At 38.7% G+C, this 18155-nt stretch overlaps 6 protein-coding genes and 1 non-coding gene across 7 annotated transcripts; 2 read left to right on the forward strand and 5 right to left on the reverse strand.

Moving 5' to 3' along the window:
- Positions 1–167: 167 nt before the first annotated feature.
- Positions 168–1509, reverse strand: L201_001008 (uncharacterized protein; the record flags this gene model as incomplete). The annotated part of the gene is made up of 7 exons (XM_066216803.1): positions 168–304; positions 403–622; positions 740–1003; positions 1090–1127; positions 1191–1256; positions 1320–1386; positions 1447–1509. 7 exons carry the CDS (start codon positions 1507–1509, stop codon positions 168–170), a joined length of 855 nt encoding a protein of 284 aa, XP_066072900.1.
- Positions 1510–2861: 1352 nt separating this feature from the next.
- Positions 2862–2976, reverse strand: L201_001009. Its single transcript, XR_010725540.1, has one exon. It is a non-coding gene; the product is annotated as a 5S ribosomal RNA (ribosomal RNA).
- Positions 2977–3015: 39 nt separating this feature from the next.
- L201_001010 (uncharacterized protein) lies at positions 3016–3928 on the forward strand (the record flags this gene model as incomplete). Its single annotated transcript, XM_066216804.1, has 3 exons — positions 3016–3062; positions 3540–3744; positions 3833–3928. The coding sequence occupies 3 exons, from the start codon at positions 3016–3018 to the stop codon at positions 3926–3928; spliced, it is 348 nt and encodes a 115-aa protein (XP_066072901.1).
- A 240-nt stretch (positions 3929–4168) lies between these two features.
- Positions 4169–8121, reverse strand: L201_001011 (uncharacterized protein; the record flags this gene model as incomplete). Its single annotated transcript, XM_066216805.1, has 14 exons — positions 4169–4239; positions 4326–4484; positions 4585–4891; positions 4982–5111; positions 5181–5355; positions 5430–5527; positions 5612–5763; positions 5930–6026; positions 6110–6131; positions 6203–7161; positions 7231–7273; positions 7345–7436; positions 7500–7515; positions 7803–8121. 14 exons carry the CDS (start codon positions 8119–8121, stop codon positions 4169–4171), a joined length of 2640 nt encoding a protein of 879 aa, XP_066072902.1.
- Positions 8122–10072: 1951 nt separating this feature from the next.
- On the reverse strand, positions 10073–13447 carry L201_001012 (uncharacterized protein; the record flags this gene model as incomplete). The annotated part of the gene is made up of 7 exons (XM_066216806.1): positions 10073–10167; positions 10240–11366; positions 11426–11900; positions 11974–12073; positions 12156–12752; positions 12832–12918; positions 12995–13447. The coding sequence occupies 7 exons, from the start codon at positions 13445–13447 to the stop codon at positions 10073–10075; spliced, it is 2934 nt and encodes a 977-aa protein (XP_066072903.1).
- Positions 13448–14107: 660 nt separating this feature from the next.
- On the forward strand, positions 14108–15136 carry L201_001013 (uncharacterized protein; the record flags this gene model as incomplete). Its single annotated transcript, XM_066216807.1, has 3 exons — positions 14108–14162; positions 14232–14875; positions 14945–15136. 3 exons carry the CDS (start codon positions 14108–14110, stop codon positions 15134–15136), a joined length of 891 nt encoding a protein of 296 aa, XP_066072904.1.
- A 142-nt stretch (positions 15137–15278) lies between these two features.
- On the reverse strand, positions 15279–17638 carry L201_001014 (uncharacterized protein; the record flags this gene model as incomplete). The annotated part of the gene is made up of 10 exons (XM_066216808.1): positions 15279–15323; positions 15389–15619; positions 15698–15923; positions 15981–16032; positions 16088–16223; positions 16280–16335; positions 16399–16570; positions 16641–16943; positions 17017–17160; positions 17264–17638. 10 exons carry the CDS (start codon positions 17636–17638, stop codon positions 15279–15281), a joined length of 1740 nt encoding a protein of 579 aa, XP_066072905.1.
- Positions 17639–18155: the final 517 nt, after the last annotated feature.

Genomic DNA, 18155 nt, shown 5'->3' on the forward strand with positions numbered 1-18155 from the left:
AGCTTATGTATGTGTCAAAGTTGTATATGTGATTTATATGCATTGTGGTGTGGATTCTACTGAATATGCGATGCTATGCTATAAAGGGCAAACATATGACTTGTGGTAATACAACAGATGATATCGCCTAACAATCGAAGCTAATGATATGTTGGTAATCGATGTGCCTATTCTTGAACTTCCTTCACTTCCTTCACTTTGATAACGAGTACGTTCATCTCGCCTACTATGATTTTCCTTGGAATGACATTCAGAGATTTGTAGATTCCTCTAAGAGCGCCTGAATGCGAGGTCAAACTAATGTCTGCGCAATGGTGAATATGTTGTTCCATAAGCACACTCAATCTGTTGAATCACGATGATAATATTGAATGTGATGTGATTAGATATGGAAAAACTTACAAGTACAATCTTTACTTCTTTCCAATATCTCCCTTATACCTTGACCTCTCCTTTCAACTAATTCATCTTCAGTTTCACGCCCTCTGATATCTGCAGGTTTCCAAATTTCATCTTTATCATCCATATTTTCAGGATAATTGAATGAAGTAAATTGTTGTTTCAATACCGATATTGGCGATCTCTCGTCACATTGATGGACATGCAAATGTTCTCTAATATTCTATTTGAAACGTAACGTTATAAATTAGCTTTGAATTTCACTTCTTTCCCTTCCTTCCGATACTTTCGACTTTTATTTTGAAAGGAAGAAGGAGAGAGAAGAAAATAAGGAACTAACTTCAATAACAGTAGCTTCTACACCATGACCTTTCCCGCCATTCCAATTCTCCTGTCCATCAATCAAATAACTATCATTAAAATACCAACCCCATTCAATACCACAAGTTTCACCTGCTCTTTTTAAAGGACTAACAAACCATTTTTCAGGTAATGGCATGTTTCTTTCTTTGATTTCTCTTTCTAATGCTTTACGTGTTTGAAACGCTTGTGATTTACCTAATGGAGTTAAATCTGGATCTAATATTGGATGTTGTAATTGACCCTTTTGTTATTGAGATCACATATAAATACACGTCAGATCTACTTGATAAGTAAGAATACAGATAAGATTGATGGTGAGCAACTCACAGCTTCACCATACTTCTCAGCTATCACATTATGTTCAGCTATTCAGCCAAGACAGTCCTATTAGCTTCTTCATCAAACTTCAAGCATGAGCACTCACTTACCTTGTCCATGCCGAGCTGCGTATATGACTTTAACACTTTCTCCAGGTGGGCAAGCATCGTTCAAAGCTAATTCATTCCGACCGAGAAATGAACTCAACTCACTTGCTTCATATTGGTACAGAAGCTTACCTTTTATTTTGGCTTTAAATCCCGCCCAATCACCTGGAGGAGGTACAAGACCGAATGGACCCTTTACCTGGATATCATGATGAATGAGTATACATTCCAAAAGAAGCACTTAAGATTGAGTACTCACATCTTCTTCCCATTTTGATAAAACAAAAAATTCATCTAAATGTGTATATGAATACTTGACCATATCGTGTTCTGTACTAACCCAATTCGAGGTTGAAGAGCGATTTCAGTTGATTGAGCTGTTGATGGGATAATTGGTCGGTGAATACAGGTTCAAATGTAGGGAAGAACAATAGTCTAGCAAGAGTCCGTCTTTTTATGCGCTGTGAGGTAGCTCTAAGGTAATCGGTATATGTCCTATTTACGACAAGGAAAAAGGTTCACTTGTAGACCTCCTTTGTTGGAAGAAATCCTTATATTTCTTTCATCCTTTCAAGTGGTACTCTTGCTACGACTTCTAATCTTTCCGATCGATTCATACGCGTCATCAAATCTGATGTCTTGATTTTTGACGTGACTTTCCGTTGGGATCCCATAAAAGCGACTTTATCTAATCTTTCGGATTAAGCTTTAAATTCAAGCATTTGACTACGAGTATTTGTAAGGATCCTTGAGAACGAATAGTTTATCCGTTTGAAAGATCATATTAGTAATAAGCAATAAACATTTTCGATTTTATGGTAACCTTCCGAGTATGCATCATAACACTCAAACTCAATTGCTTTAGGTGATCTTTTAGGGTATCTTTGGACATTTAGTTTAGGATTTAATTCCAAATGTTTTCTATACTAGAAAGTTTCTCTTGTACTTAGAATGGATCAGGTGAATGTGATGGCAACCGAGACCGTTGAAGCATCTTACTGTTCTGAGTTGACATTTTAGCTTAATATGTGTGCATCACCCAATCCCAACTAAGTTCTAATCATTCGTGATCACACAAACGATGAAAGTTACAGAGAACCAGAAGAGGATAACACTCAAAAGTCATAACCACGCGGAAATAGCTTTTCATACAATCACCAAGTATGCTGATTTGATGGAGCAAATCAGCTCGGAAACGGGCTCGAATCTGTTATTCAGATTATACAGTTGAATAAACCTTTACCCCATGACAATGGTGTCGCCTTATGTTGAGAATGAGCTGAAACATACAAAAAAGTCGTTACCCAGTCAATGTTCAACTAGCCTCGTTATATTATCCATTACATCCTTAATTGTTCATCGACGGCTAACCACAATGATCTGACAGCATTTCTACAAATACATTCCAGAGTTTGCAGAGGATATCTGCCAGAAGTAGAGCGCTCGTTGACATGCAGACAATACATTGTGTGTACACATACTCCCACACACACACGCACACACACAGAGAGAAAGAAACACATTGACAGTCGCAGATCACAACCACGCATTAGTGTTAAGACGCCTGTGCCTAGCGAAAGGGAGTCCTCAAGAATACAAAAACATTACAAGCAACGATTGCGTAAGACTCCTTTCCAGAACCACTGGACTAAATAAGTTCCCAAAAAATCCAAAAACTACAGCACCCGGGATTCCCAAGTGGTCCCCCACCTTGGTACTAACCGAGCGATAGGCAACTTAACTGCGCCGAGCAGACGAGAGGCGGTGTTTTATACCTTCTATGGCCGTAGATGAATTTTGGGCTTTTTGGGTCAAACAATATCAAAACATGTTGTTGGTGACTAACCCAAAGGATGCCTTTGAGGGTATAATCGTGTGAATATACACAATCTGTTGGCGCTATATATTATTTTCCGATCAGATCAAATATCGTCAAAGCGATTCACAGTCTTCCGAAATCGTCTGAGTTTCTGAGTAAAGTAACAGTATATACCTTAGTACTACATGCTTTAGACGATGAGACAAAAAAGCAGATTGGGAAACTATAGTTTCAGGAATAATGATGTATACATTCAAGCTACTCATGATATACCAGGGACGACTTTGACCTTAGAAGCAATGAAGTTGACCTACATGACAGGCCTTTGGGATGCGGCTAGCTGATGATCAATTCTAGAACTGGTATCCTTTGGCGTGACAAGCCCAAAATCATCAGAATCACTCTTCTTCTTCTTCTTTTTTCTCCTTATACCTTTGCATACCCAGATCGGTTAAACGTCTTATTCCAATCACATACGAAATAACCAGTAACTTCTCAATCAAGTTGAAGCGTTCATTAACTGTCTCACCTAGCCCAACCTCACAGCCCTCATCGTCACTTTCTATAACACCCAAAAAACCAAAAGGTAATACCAGAAACGCAACACCCAAAAAATCACCTGGAAAGAGCTCTCCATCCAACTCATCATCCTGGACAAACGAGAAGAAATCCATTTTCATTAAACGATTAGTCGAGACTGGATATAAGAATATGGATTGGAAATCACTTTCTTCAGAAGTCAGTAGTTATTCTTTCCTCGTCATATAACCCAAAAGGTCATGAATATTTAAATAGCTGACGTTATATTCTATCTTTTTGGGTTTAGACTGAAATGACAGAAGATCAATGTAAAAATCAAATGACACCTGGAAGACCTGGAAACTCAAATTTGGGAAAAGCAATTTTAGAAATGTTCAGATAAGATGCTTCGACCAGTCCCCGAATAAGTGAAAGAAAACGGTCGTGTCTACTATTCATAGGGAAGTAACGTCATAAAACCTGTTGTACATGAATTTACTCTACAAAATCCTGATGCTATAGTTCAATCACCAAAAAAACAAACACAAATACATACTGGTCATACAGTACATTTGCGGAAAGCTGTATCACATGCAACCATTTTGTCAAATAATGTTGACAAGCGATTATAACTATGGTTTGTTTACAGCGTTACCTGATCGTCTTCAAGCGAGTATAAGCCTTCTATTTCCGATAAGATATTCAAAAATTGCCCTAAGAAAGCAAGAACAGCAAGATATAACGTCAGCGCAGTTTCCAAGATACGGTAAAAATTATCTCCGTTAGGTTATGCTACATACATAAATTTCTTTGAGCCTTTTGTGCTCTAGTTTCAAGAACAGTTGGAATTGGATTTTGAGGGTTGAATCCAGGTTCACCTTCTGCAGAGGGGTCTATAGCATCTAATAAAGTTGAAGCTACAAACTGGACTTTCTGTACGATTGGGAACGAATTGACAGCTGAAGTTGAAGAAGTCGAGGGTTAGCGTTCAGCAATCTATGATCGACATTTGACAGGAAGAAAGAGAATATGGTGTAATAGCAGTATGATCACACGCACCCAACACCTTCAAGGGTATCTTTTGTAAAATAGCCAATAAATCGCAAATTACTTCATCTTTCTCAGCACTTGATGTGACTAAAACCTCTTCCTGTTCTTGAACACCTTTATCGTTCGATATAGCCGAGTTCCTTCTTAACCACGGTTGAATTTTGATTGCTGGCGTGTTTTCCTGTCCATTGGTAAATGTGCTACCTGCTCCAGGAGCACCAAGGTACTGTTGATTCGTTTGGTTTTCTCGTTCTTGATCTAGTTGAAGTTCATGTAACTCATCTCTATACTGTAGTATCATGAATCTGACTTGTTGCTGTTCAGAATTGGAATCTAGTTAGTTACTCGCCCCAAATCAATAGCTCAGAAGGTGGTATGAATGATTATCAACACGGTTGAAACTCACTTGGGTAACGTAGATATTAGCTTGCTGTACTAGGTAATGATCTTTTACGACTTCAGCATCGAAATTTGGGTCCGAGAATATAGCCAAAATGTCATTTTTAGCTTTGATGTCCCATCCAGGTGATAAAGATCTTCCAGAGTTTAGAAATTAGCATATCAGCCTGTATGCAGATGAAGACTTCTCGCAAACGATCACTCACTTTACGGATCTAGTTCCGGTCCTGTATTCCAACCTTAAAGATTTCGGACAATGATCCATGAGAGTCATTGTTTTCTCATAAAGCTCGTTGACTTCGTTCAGTCTCATCTGTAACAACAAACCAGTTGGAGGTTTCCGCTTATCTTTACGATGTTTATCAAGTACTTGTCCGGTAACTAGTGAAGTATGAAGATGGGTCAGACCGAAACCGTATAATATATGCGCAGGTGCGCAGGAGATCCGGGCTTACTTCGAAACAGCCGACTAATATAGGTAAAACCACTCAAAATAGGTGTATAGCCTTCCGGTTGAGGTAGATAGCCTTGTTCCGTTATATACTCGTCATCCCTAAAAGAGTCATGACAAATATCAGTATTTAGCGATATTTAGCCTAAAGGATGGGCTGGGTTTGCTTCGTGAGCCGCCACTTACAGCTCTTCAGGGAAAGCTACATCGGGACAATCATCTTCGTGGAAGAATACCGGAGTGGCTTCAATTGATGATATACTCTTATCGGCTCCGTACATGAGCCAGAACGATCTCCTGAGTAGAACGCGGTCGAGTGGATTGAGCAGGGAATACGCCTAAGAAAATTTAAGAAAGGGAATTTAGCATCTCATTAGACTGTCATCGCAGATGCCCGGAGTTCCGATAAGTCAAAGGTGTATGATGATTGACGGCGAGGCGACTCCGCTATCATGCTGCCATTCTTGCTTTCAGGAAGATTAACGAAGAATTTGGAATACTCACTTTCTCATCATGCGCCTTTAAGGCTAATAGGTAAGCATGTAGCGAACCAACAACACCTTTTCCCATTGGTATACCACCCATTGTACGTATGACAAACCTATTGGATAGTCAGCATAATATACTAGTCACGTCCCATGTATTGCATCACAAAGGACAAGCGGAATGATCGACTCAACCTACATGCTGTGGTAGTATATGATCGCTATAAATATGCATATCAGTTAGTATATAACTTTGGCGTAGATGGACCGAATAAGGAATAATCGAACTTACTTCTATTGATTGTTATGGTCTCGAAATCAGCTGCCATATATTCTCTAACCTTTTGATGGCAATTTATGACTAATTGTTTGACTTGCGTTCTTGAAGATTTAACGAAATTTTTAGGTAGTTGGACCAAAGTGGAAGCTACGATAGACAACACTAAAGCAGTCCATTCTGTTTCATTTGGTCTTTCTTCTCTTTTCGTATTTAGATCGTGGGTAAAAGTCGGTCGATGTAAACATGGTATTAAGCAATATATATAATCGAAATACAAATCGATGATTTCATATAACATTTTCCTATCTATTATCTTTTCAATTGGATTATTTGGGTTATATGGATGTTCAACATACATATATAACGGTTTGACCTGATTCGGGTTATTGTATGTCATAGACATTTGCTGAGATTGCTGTTGTCCATATCTAGGTGAAGAAGACGTGATAGGCGTAGGATAGTTTGATAACGTATGATTACTATGTTGAGGTGAGTTATAAGCTGAATTACCTCCATTCTCATAATTCGGTATTAAACCTGGGTTATATCCTGTTATCATCGATGCTGGAGGCGGCACAGCTGACTGATGCAGAGGAGCAAGGGATTGGGGGTGAGGGTGAGGGGGGAATTGGCGTATATGAGGTTCGGGAGAGGAAGTTGCTGATCGAGTTATATCCATATAGGAAGGATGCAGTAGATGACCGTGCGTATGATGTCCATGTGGAGGAGGAGGTACCAAATGAGGTGGGAGGTGATCTTGCATCTGCGCACTAGCCAAGGTAGGTTCCCAGCCCTTTAAGTCTGATCGATTGAGCGATGGCGGTTCTTGTTTAGCTAAAGCAGGATAGGATAAGGCGGGCATTCCAGGTGCTAAGCTTGATATCGGCGCCGAAGGTTTTTCAGGAGTGGGTAATTCGGGCGGTGGCGAGTTATCAGTTGAGCCAGGTTCACCTTGCATTTTTCGCATATACCTACATGGTGAGACCGCTTAGTACAGACGTTTTAGAATGGACAGCCTGCGAGACGACACTAGAACTCACATATTCGGCGGACCTCTTTTCTTGGGTTTATAATCGAACGTGCCTAATATACATACAAACTTGGAGTCAATTCGTCTTCTGGTAGCACAAACAATTGAAGGGTATTTTACTCACACGTTAGACCGAGATGTTCGCAATGTGAACAGATATCTTTACGAGCTGCTGAAGTATTTGAGCTTCCCGGTGGTGGTCTATCACATTTAACTCTGATATGATTTGGCAATATTAGTCGAGTTCTTAGCTGCAATGGAATTTTGCAGATGACTTACTTCCTCGCTCGACATGCTATATATCCATAGAATAGAAATAAGGGATCAGCCTCATCATTCTCTTGATAGTTGATGTACAAGGGTTTATTCTTCGATTACCACTCCTGCTGATCTGTAACAGCTTTCTCTTCTCCAGCTCTTATTCTTACTGATTGTATCTCAGATCAAGATAACACTCCATGCCCTCGATATGTATGGATACATTTACTCACCATCGCATGATTCTACCATGACGTAGACAATGACAATTTGCTGGTCAGTTTCTGCTATATTCATGCAGTTGCATATAAACAGCGAACTCACGACTTTGTCTAGTCTTTTTAACTCGATCGTCCGTATTGTTTGTACTACTTTGACCGTTACTATCCTTTTTCTTCCTCTTGTTACCAGATGAAGGTTTATGTTCGATATCTGAACTTTCGTATCCTTCCGAGCTTATTCTAGACATTTGGTGATTATACTGGTTTACAGGGAATAATCTACTTGAACTTGGACCAGCTTCATTGTTGTTATTGTTGTAGGGTGGTATCGTTGTATGTGAATGCTGTTGAGGATACGGATGTCCGGCATGAGGATGCGAAAGCGTAGGTGGAGGAGGATGTTGGTAAGAATATGGATCCATCTTGCACTGCTCTATCTGACTTTTACTTGCTGATTCACCGATTCACCAGTGAAAACCAAAACCGAAAGATCCAGAATTGATCTATATATGGACAATCGACAGATAAAGAATGTCTGTGTATGCTGTATTCTTCAAAATACAAGTGAAAAAAAATGAAAAAAAGAACCAGAGTTTTGTTTTAGTATATTGTGATTATATTATATTACTCATACACTTGGATCAGTTACGAGCTAAAACTATATAACTTCTAAGGCCGAGTTACAAGTTACAGTACGAGTACTCGAGTAAGGTAAACCACTCTCCTACTCCGAGAAATTGATCCCGTCAACCTTAAATTTAGATTTAGATTTACGCTTCTTTTCCGACCCTCATCACCCTGAAGAAAAAATAACTTGACAATAAATAATCTTGCTATCCCCTTGTCCTGCATTCTCGTTACAAATTATCAAATATCTTTATGTAACTTCTTCAGTATCAGTACATCATCATGATTATGGTGTTGAAATCTTCAAGCGAGGTACAGTTGACTATTACCAAGATTCCATAAGGTAAGCTTGCAGCGCTAGAAAGGATCCTGATCTTCCTTGGGTTTGTTCTTTTCACACGCGTCTTTCCCTTCTTGTTTTCTCCCATTTTGAAAGTTAGCTCAACTACTACCTTGTCTTGAACCTGATAGTCAGCCTTGATCAAGGGTTTGACAAGGGCAAAAAATATATGGGAACACATCAGGTCAGACAAAAGAAGAATAATGCAACCACGATGGAACCACAGCAGAATGATCTCCGATCAATCGGTGAGTAACCCACGCTAAAAAAGAAGGGTTAAGCGATTTTTTTGTTTGTTGTTCGTTCAATTAATATAACGTTGGAAGTGTTTAAGGTTTGTAGTTACCTGTGAACGTTTTCCGTTATGATCATATCTAACAAATCAAGTCAAAGTGGGTTCGGTGACCTTCGGTGACCTTCGGTCAAAAGACCTCTTGTTTCATTGAGATCTACAGCATTCATAGTGGCGTACATGTAACCAATTGTACACCAGACTGCGGTGAAATATCTAAGCTTTTCAAAGAAGAAGAAAAAATTTACCGGTTAAACGTTATGCATTCGATTACTGCACTCACTGAGCAATAAGCTTTAGCAAATGTATCGAGAGCATGAAGTTGATCGTCCCACAGAACTCTCCGATTACCAGAACCTCTAAGGGGCTTTCTACTTTGTTAAGCCTTAAGATCAGGTGATTGCTGCTTATTTAGGATACACAGTACATGTGATTCGGTCATTACAGTAAGACACGATTGAAGAGCATTAAAAGTGATTTGCCATTCCGATCCCCATTTCGCTTCTGAGAAGCTAAATAAAGCCACAAGGTGATCGTTCCCATAGAACATCTGCCGGGATTCCAGTTGGAATGACCGATGTTAAATTAAACTTAGAGTTAGCTTACAGAACATTCCTTTCGATCTTTGTCACGTTGAGCACTAGAAAATGAAATGAGAGCAATAGGAAATAAGCGAAGTCAGATTCCAAACCTCATCGATGCGCATTCCAAGGTGATTTGAATGTCACGACTCCGATTCGATCATTAGGGATTAATCATTAAGTCCCGATTGCTATTTCGGACATTTAGTAGTACGTACTAACACCAATATGCCTCAATCGTTACTTATCATTTGAATCGATCTCACCCACATGTCATGCATATTCTACAAATTGCAACGGTCAGAGACGGTAATTGTGAATGCGATCAACGTTATTTCATGGGGCTCTTAACGATGATGGGCTTTTGTGGCCTTTCTCCGAGGATTAAAGAAGTACGTAATTCACTATAAGAAGACTATCTCCTATGTTTATCCACAATGAATTCCGATATTCTCGCTGGAAGAAACAAAAAATACATCTAATGTCGCAGCATTCCTCAGATCTAAATTATCTTACGCGTTTGATATTTGTCATCATGTGAATGTACCACTCTTGTTACCACCTTTTGGTTGACTTAAATCTCTAGCAGCCCTAGCACCAAATGTAGGAGCTTCGATGGCACCGATTCCTGTGAAAGATCGAGCGATATAATCAAGTCAGTTCATCATGAGGGATCAGATACTGGTTTAATACGACGTACCTCCAGATTTTTTCTCTTTCTTCTTCTTTTTCTTGTCTTTACCGTGTGCTAAAGTTGAAGAGGAAGAGACACTATTTGGTTGATCGAGTAAATTTGGCATTGAGGAATAATCAAATTCAGGTATTTCATCGGTTTTGATTTGTTTTTTCTTCTCTTTTTTAGGTTTGACTTGTTGATTTTCTGTCATTGTTTCATTCGGTGGCGTATCCAGTTTAACTTTCTTAATTCCACCACTGATACCATTTACACCTCCTGAAGTAGAAGGTAACGAAGATGATCCGCCTCTTTCACGTTTAGGTTTACGCTGTTTCTTAACTTGTACAATACCTTCTTCTGGCTTTTTCTTCTCAACCTTCACAGGCGCAGGAGCTGACACAGGTGCTGTTGAAGCGTGTTGAGCGACAGCACTGCTGTTACTAATATTATTGGTGGTGACTATATTCCTTTCAGTTGGAGGAACATAAGGTACTTGTTCAGGTTTGATAGGTATACCTATATCGATTTCAGGTTTCTTAGGTTCTAATTCGCTGTGAATGGAATTTTGTACATTTTCAAATCCAGGTGATAATTCTTTATCGCCCCTTTTATTAGCTTGTCTGGGTTTTCTTCCTTTTCCTGCTGGAGATTGATTATTCAGTGTTTGACCAAACAATGACGATGATTTGAATTTGGTACTATTGATTACCGAAGGTGAAGATGAGGAAGCGGAGTTTGATGTAGACGTGGAAGATTTTATGGTTGATCCGAATAATCCTGATGTTTTGATTGATTTAGCCTTTGATGACGAAGAAGGTGTATTATCTTTAATAGTAGCCGGAATGGGTACGGTGATAGCATCCCAAACGTCTGGAATGGGTATAGGTACAAATGGTCCCTGTTGTTGTCGCTTTTGTATAACACCTAATTGTTTGGCTTTTGCAGCGCCGGCTGAAGCTTCGGCCTTTCTTATATTATCAGCTTGTGTCACTTGCCATTCGGTTTTAGCCTGTTTAATGACTTCTCCTATCTCTCCTATTCGTTCAGCTGCGATCGGTGCCCTGGTAGGATTGACGGCTTGTCTGATCAGGAGAGGGGCTGTACCACGAAGTAATGCTAAGGTTTTCAGTATATCTTGTGGCATGATATAGCTGTGGTTTCAAAGGAAAATCAGCCAAAGACAACATATGATTGATGGTCAATTGCTCACATAGGACTTTCATCCAATTCTCTACCCAACTTATCTCTCCAAGCATGTAATTTCCTCCAAATAAATCCAGGTTCTTCATCCATTACAGTCTTGTTTAACCATTTTCTAGCTGCCCCTGCCCATCCTCCACTACCTTTACCAGTTTCTTCATTGTATTCATCTTTTTCATACATTTTCAAAGCTGTATCAGCAGATCTTCCTAATACTTCTCGCATAGCTTGTTGAGGGTTTCGTTTGGTGGTTTCAATGACAGGATTTCCTTCTGGGTCAGGTGAAGGAGGTCTACTTGATTGTTCCAATAAAGCATTTCTTAAATTATCATAAATATACAGCAAGAAATGCGTGTCTGATCTAGCATAATGTAACATTCCATCAGGTAATGGTCTTATACGCCAATCAGCCATTTGATATCGTTTATCGGCTTCAAAATCGCAATACTGCTTGAGTAAACTAGCGAGAGACCTTTGTTGCCGCTCTGATAGATGAAGCATACAGTCAGCACCTTCCTGATGCGTAAAGGCAGAATCAAGGTGCAAACCATGACTTACGCAAAACTACTGTTGCATGATATGTATCGAAGAGGTTGACAACGAACATTTCGAAATCATGTTGCAACCAGACAATATCACTATCTGAACCATGGAATACCTATAAAGGTAAAGACAGATAAAATATGTAAGTTATACAATCTGATCATCCGACTTCGGCTTCAAAGGTGCATTTGACTTACTTTGATGATACTTGGATCAGTGAAAACATCACCTAATTTATCCTCTCTTAACTCTTTTCTCAATTTTAAAGAATCAATCACATAATCCCCTTGTCTAGTTGAAATTTGAATTAAACATGTAAAACCAGAATAACTTCTCATATTATGATGTTCTAAATCTACTGCAATTTCTTTTGATTGTTTCAGATGTTCTGTTAATTCTTTTAATTGTTCTGGTATATCAACAAATTGAAATGGTGTTTCTTGAAATGATTTTGGTTTTATAGGTTGTGAATCAATGAATAATGATGTTGGATAAGGTAAATGGTTAGTTTCATAATAATATGGATGTTGTCTTAATCTAATTTCTTTTTCTCTTCTCCAATATTCTTTTGATGGGTCTAATTCTTCTTCTCTACTTAAATGGTAGTCTAATTCAGGAACAAAATCTAATGGTACCATTGAATGTGGTTTCGTCTTTAAAGATGGTTTCCATGCTGTAGTTGTAGGTGTATTATCTATTATATCATCAAATAGTAATTGAGGTTTAGCTAAATCGTTAGCATGTAAGATGTTCTGAGGTAGCCTTGTCGCTTGTTTCGAGAATGGACCAGGTAGCTGATTTCGTTGAAAGGCGGATAAAGTTGTTGATCAGTTTGAATTGCTCGTCGTCATATACCATGTCCAAGTGACTTACCTTCTGTCCAGCTTGTGCAGCCAAATGAGGTTTGACAGCTATAGCAGCCTTCTTCTTCTGTCCATTTACTTCGTCTAAGCAGGAATCCTACCAGATGATGTATCAGCTTGGTATGCTTATGCCGGGGCGATGGCTGCAGATCATAATTTGGAAAGAAACTTACAGCATCTTCTAGTAAACCATCAACAACACCAACGACACATTGCTTGAATCCATCTACGACATCATCTTCATCGTTCAACTTCCTCCTTGTTCCCTTAGTATTTTTAGAACCACTTGCAATCTTTACTTTATCTTGTATAACATTATTCTGTGATTTCTGATTTTTTTGCTTTTGTGATCTTTCAACTAAACTTAGCAATCTCTCAGTTAGATTTAAGATTCTTTCTGAAGCTTGATCTAGATTCTTGGCAAAATCTTTATCTAATGATCTATGAAATGATAAATCTGATTTGCTGGGTAGATTTGATGCGTGATTAGTTAAATTATCTAAAACTGTAGTTAGATGTGGTAAATATTCTTGAAAATTATCGAATGGTTTTGGCACATCGCCTTTAGCCGATGATGTTGAGTCAACCGCTTTGCTCTTTGATGATGATGAAGCTGCTGATGCCATAATTACTTCCTGTAATTTGTTATGCGTTCTGCGTAAATGAGACAATCTAGTTTGAAATCTCTTTAAAGTGTTTGGTATAGATGTGTCGGTATCCTCGTTCTCTATTTGCTTCGAACTTGAGAGTGCTGAGCTGTTCGAAGATGACGCTTTAGCTGAAAATGAGTGGATTGAGCGAACCTGATGTTTAATCGAGAGATTTGAGAAATGGAATGATCGAACTGTGAATGAGTGGTGAGTTTGCTGATAACAAGGAAAAGAAGAAAAGAGCGCAGAGGCTCTTTGGGTATATAAGAGCCAAATGATGCTACAAATGAAGACTTGAAGAGCCTGATGGTAACGAGTATGCTCCTGTTATCCAATCTGATCTGTGTATGAGTGTCAATCAATACTATGTAGTACGAGGAAGGTGATGAAATACAACAAATACAACCACTCTGAATATTTTGCCTCTTCAACTTTATATCGCTCAAGGGTGGAGGTCACACTGCCACTTTAAAAGGGGTAACTCGAATAAGCCACGGCATAGTTTGCATGTATATGGTCGGAACAGTTGATAAATGTCGCCTGAGCTGAAATTTCGGATCTTTCCTTGATCTTTCGTATAATTGTACATTAAGAGGATCATCATTGGTATATATTGTCATACTCACGTTGAACACCATGTCCTTCTCACCTCGATCGATGATACGGCCGACAGCCTCTATAAGGCGAGCTGGTGAGTTTAATCGGGTATAATTGCGTTTATTTGAGCATGATATGCTAAAGCGGAAATTGTCTGTTTTAGCCCTTCAACGATTTGCATCAACAGCTTCATCTTCAGCATCTTCTTCAAGCTCAGCTCCTACATCCTCATCCTCATCATCTTCTTCATCTGCACCACCATTAATAGCATCTTTGATATTATCTAGAACACCATTATTAACTTCTACTCCAAATGAATTAGAAAAAAACTATTATGAATATTCTCGATCCATAAAAAACTCTTTGAGTACACCTTTACCTACTGAATTTTATTTTAAATCAGGTTCATTACCATTAAGAAGATTTTTAAAAAATGAATATGAATATAATAAAAAAATTTATGGTGAAAGATTAACTGGAAATCCACCAGATAATATTAGTGATATACCACCTGAAACTGAATATGAAATTTTACCTAGAGATCATTGGGAAAAACAAGAATCAGAAAAACAAAAAGGTAATTCATCTTTAGAGAGGTTCCCAGAAGAAGAAGTATACTATTTAATTCAGAAAAAGAAAAATGGGAAATGGATTTTCCCAAATACAAAAGTAGATAAATTACAAAGTTTAGATGAAGCTATACAAGATAATATCTTAGGTATAAATGGATTTTTAAATGGTAAAAAAATGGACTCTTGGTTGGTAACCAAAAAACCAATCGGTTTTACAAAAGACGGTGAACAAAGGGTAAGTTCTAATTGTACATGAAAAAACTGCCTAGGAAAGTAAGTGCTGACAAAAAGGTCACCTACGCAGACATTCTTTCTACGGGGACATATCCTTGCAGGTCAGCCAACAATCTCTGAATCATCCGAATACGCATCACACGCATGGTTGAATGTAGCAGAAATTGAGGAAACATTGAAAAACCAAGGTGACGAAAAGCTCTGGGATAGTATAAAAGGAATGTTCGGTATAAGTGAAGAGAACGTTGAAGACGATTTATAGACAATATCGGGTCACAGCATATGCATATAACCACAAAAGGTCATTAAATGGATTTTAGTCAAACTACTTTTTATGCTTTTACAACGTTTATGGAAATGAGAGGTTCTTAGGATATGCCTGATGACAGTTCACACTCATTTCATCATTCATCTTTATCGTCCTTCTCGAACCGAACCCATAGTCCACCCTATACAATTCAGATACTGGTCAGCACTTTTGAGCAACTGATAGCGATACTCGACCTGAACTCACTTTGATAGCCAAAACCACATCCGCAACAACCCACATCCTATCCCGGCCATCTCTTGCTCTGCCATCGCTGCCTTCGATAGTCTGCCAAGATAAAGGCATGGCTGTTCCTTGAGGTTGAGCATCCAATGCAAATTGTAATGATTTACCCGCTTTTTCCATATCATCAAGATGTCGCGAGAGCAAAATGAGAAATGTATTGATTACAGTTAAAGCGAATGGTTGACCTAGACACTGAACATGATGTGTGGAAACAGTTATTAGCTCAGATCAACTCAATATACCTTACTCTCGACCATAATGACAACTTACCATCCTTGGCCCATAATTCCAACTCATAAAACCTTCCCTTTCTCTTTTGCTTAATCCGTCTCCTACCCATCTTTCGGGCTGAAAATCATTCACGTCTTCTCCCCATACAGCAGGATCACGCTGCATAAGTATAGTAGCTAGTATAATAGAGGTACTACCAGGCATATACATCGGTTGTCCGCCTGATGAGGAAGGTAGAAGTGATGGACGAAGAGTACGACGGATACTGAGACAGATTATCAGTCAAGAGGGCAAATATGATGAGCAGCCTGGAGATACTTACTTCAACGGAACTGGTGGATAAAGCCTTAAAACCTCATTGATGTATGCTCGACCTGTTGTCTACATCAGTATTTCGTATCTCATGGGTTTAAGTGGATACAGACATACAGTATCTCATTTCTCGCGTAACATCTTTAGTCACTGTCCCGTTACCCGCTACAAACCGTATCTCGTCTCGAAGCTTGCGACCTTCTTCAGGATGCAGACACAACACATAAATGCAGAAAGTCAAGCAAGAAGCCAGCTAAAAATTTGGTTAGAATTTCACGTATAGGTGGATTTGCGGGAACCTATACTCACTGTGTCTCTAGAAGCAAGAAGGACGTTAATGAGTTGATCTGTAATCAATTTCGTGTCTGCCTGGTTCATCAGCTCCAAAGCATATGACCCGATCCATACAGTTGATATATGTAACATACCATCAGTCGCTTCACACAAACGGTCAATGAAGTGCATATCCTCATCTTCGCTGTCCTCTAAACCTTGTCTGTTATTCTCACGTGTGATGGCTCTGTCAACAATTGGTTGAAAGAATGTACGAATCGTTTCCATGGGGTCAAGTAGCGGATCATGTGTAAGCTCAAACAGGGGCTGCGTGGATATTGTCTTTATCGTAAGCTAATCGTCCGGATACGCCATAAAATTTCAGCAATTAGCTTACCCAGATAGTCCCAATTTTTACTCTTTTCCCAACTACTTTCTGAGCCTGTGTCATTGCACCTCCTAGACTTTTCTTGGCTTGTTCCCACCCTGACGAAGTTACGCTATTGATACTGTTTTCAGATATATCTTCTCCTGTCATCCATAGAATAGCCATTTCCAAAGCTAGTTTGCCTAATTCTTTCTGAATATCAAATGGTTCGCCATTTATAGGTAGACTAGATAGGAACCTTCCTATATGTGGGGTGAATAAGGTTGGAGATATATGTGAAGTATGAAAAAAAGGTCGCATAAGTGATCTATGCTATAAACAGTAGTTCAGCATTAACAATACTACTCCCCTCTATAAATCATGATGGGTCAAAGTATTTACTCACAAATTTCCATCTTTCACCATCAGAATTGAAAATACCATCACCTAGAAAAGCTTCTGCACGATCTTTAAACTTATCACCTTTAACAAAATTATCGAAATCTTCTAGTAGAACATGTTTCAATACAGCAGGATCTGATGATATTATCTATATTAAAAGACATTATTGATTAGTTTAGTCTAGCCGAGTCAGGAAGATACATGTAAATACAAATATATTGATAACTCATATCAGATTAAGAATCACTCACCTGATCTTCACCTAGTACTCTAGTGTTATAAGTTTTACCATATTTTCTAGAGAGTAAAACCATCATTCTACCTACTTCTTCTTCCGAACCTGATTTAGCCCAATCAACTAGGATATCTAAGTTTAATGGCCATCTTCCTTTAACTCTAGGTATATCTATCGCTCCTAGAGATTTAGCTTGACGTGTTGATAGGAATACAGATATATGTGATCGGATAACGTAGGTTATGGGAAATGATAAAATATATCCTAGTAATCTTAGGAAAAAAAATCCGTTAAACAGTTGAGGTAAACTAATTGTTACTAAAGAGAATAACAGTGGAGGTAGTATTACAGTCTTAAAAAGAGCTGGATACAGGAACTTTGAACCCTTCATAGTGTCACCACCTGTTGGTTATTGTTGACCAAAGCATCGAAATGTTGCGCAAATAGTTGTCGATGAGATTAGCGAAAGATTCTTGTCACTTTGCCGAGATTTAGGCAAAAACGTGAGTAGATGTGAATCTGCGTCGATAATCTGATTCCCCCGGCTAGCTGAAGTTGCATGGAAGTTGAGACAGCTGATTGGCAGTGAGCATATCTCTAAGCAAAGGATAACTCAATGATTTTGCTTATTGAAAAGAATGGAGAAAGGAGAGAGGAGAAAGTAAAAATATAAATCAGTTAGAGCAGCATGTCGCGTCAAATATTGTCGTACTTGAAGACCAGTAGAGGAAGCTCTATGGTGGCACTTGTCATAATGTCACTGGATGGGACATCGAAACGCATCCGATATGACGAATAATAGAATACATAGTTGTTACAGTATATAATTCTACATTCTTACATTTTATAATATCGTTAAGCGAAAAGACGCATACATAATGATAAGGATGATGACGATGACGAAGATA

The sequence above is a fragment of the Kwoniella dendrophila genome, chromosome 1 (genome assembly GCF_036810415.1).
Source record: "Kwoniella dendrophila CBS 6074 chromosome 1, complete sequence".
Taxonomy (NCBI): domain Eukaryota; kingdom Fungi; phylum Basidiomycota; class Tremellomycetes; order Tremellales; family Cryptococcaceae; genus Kwoniella; species Kwoniella dendrophila.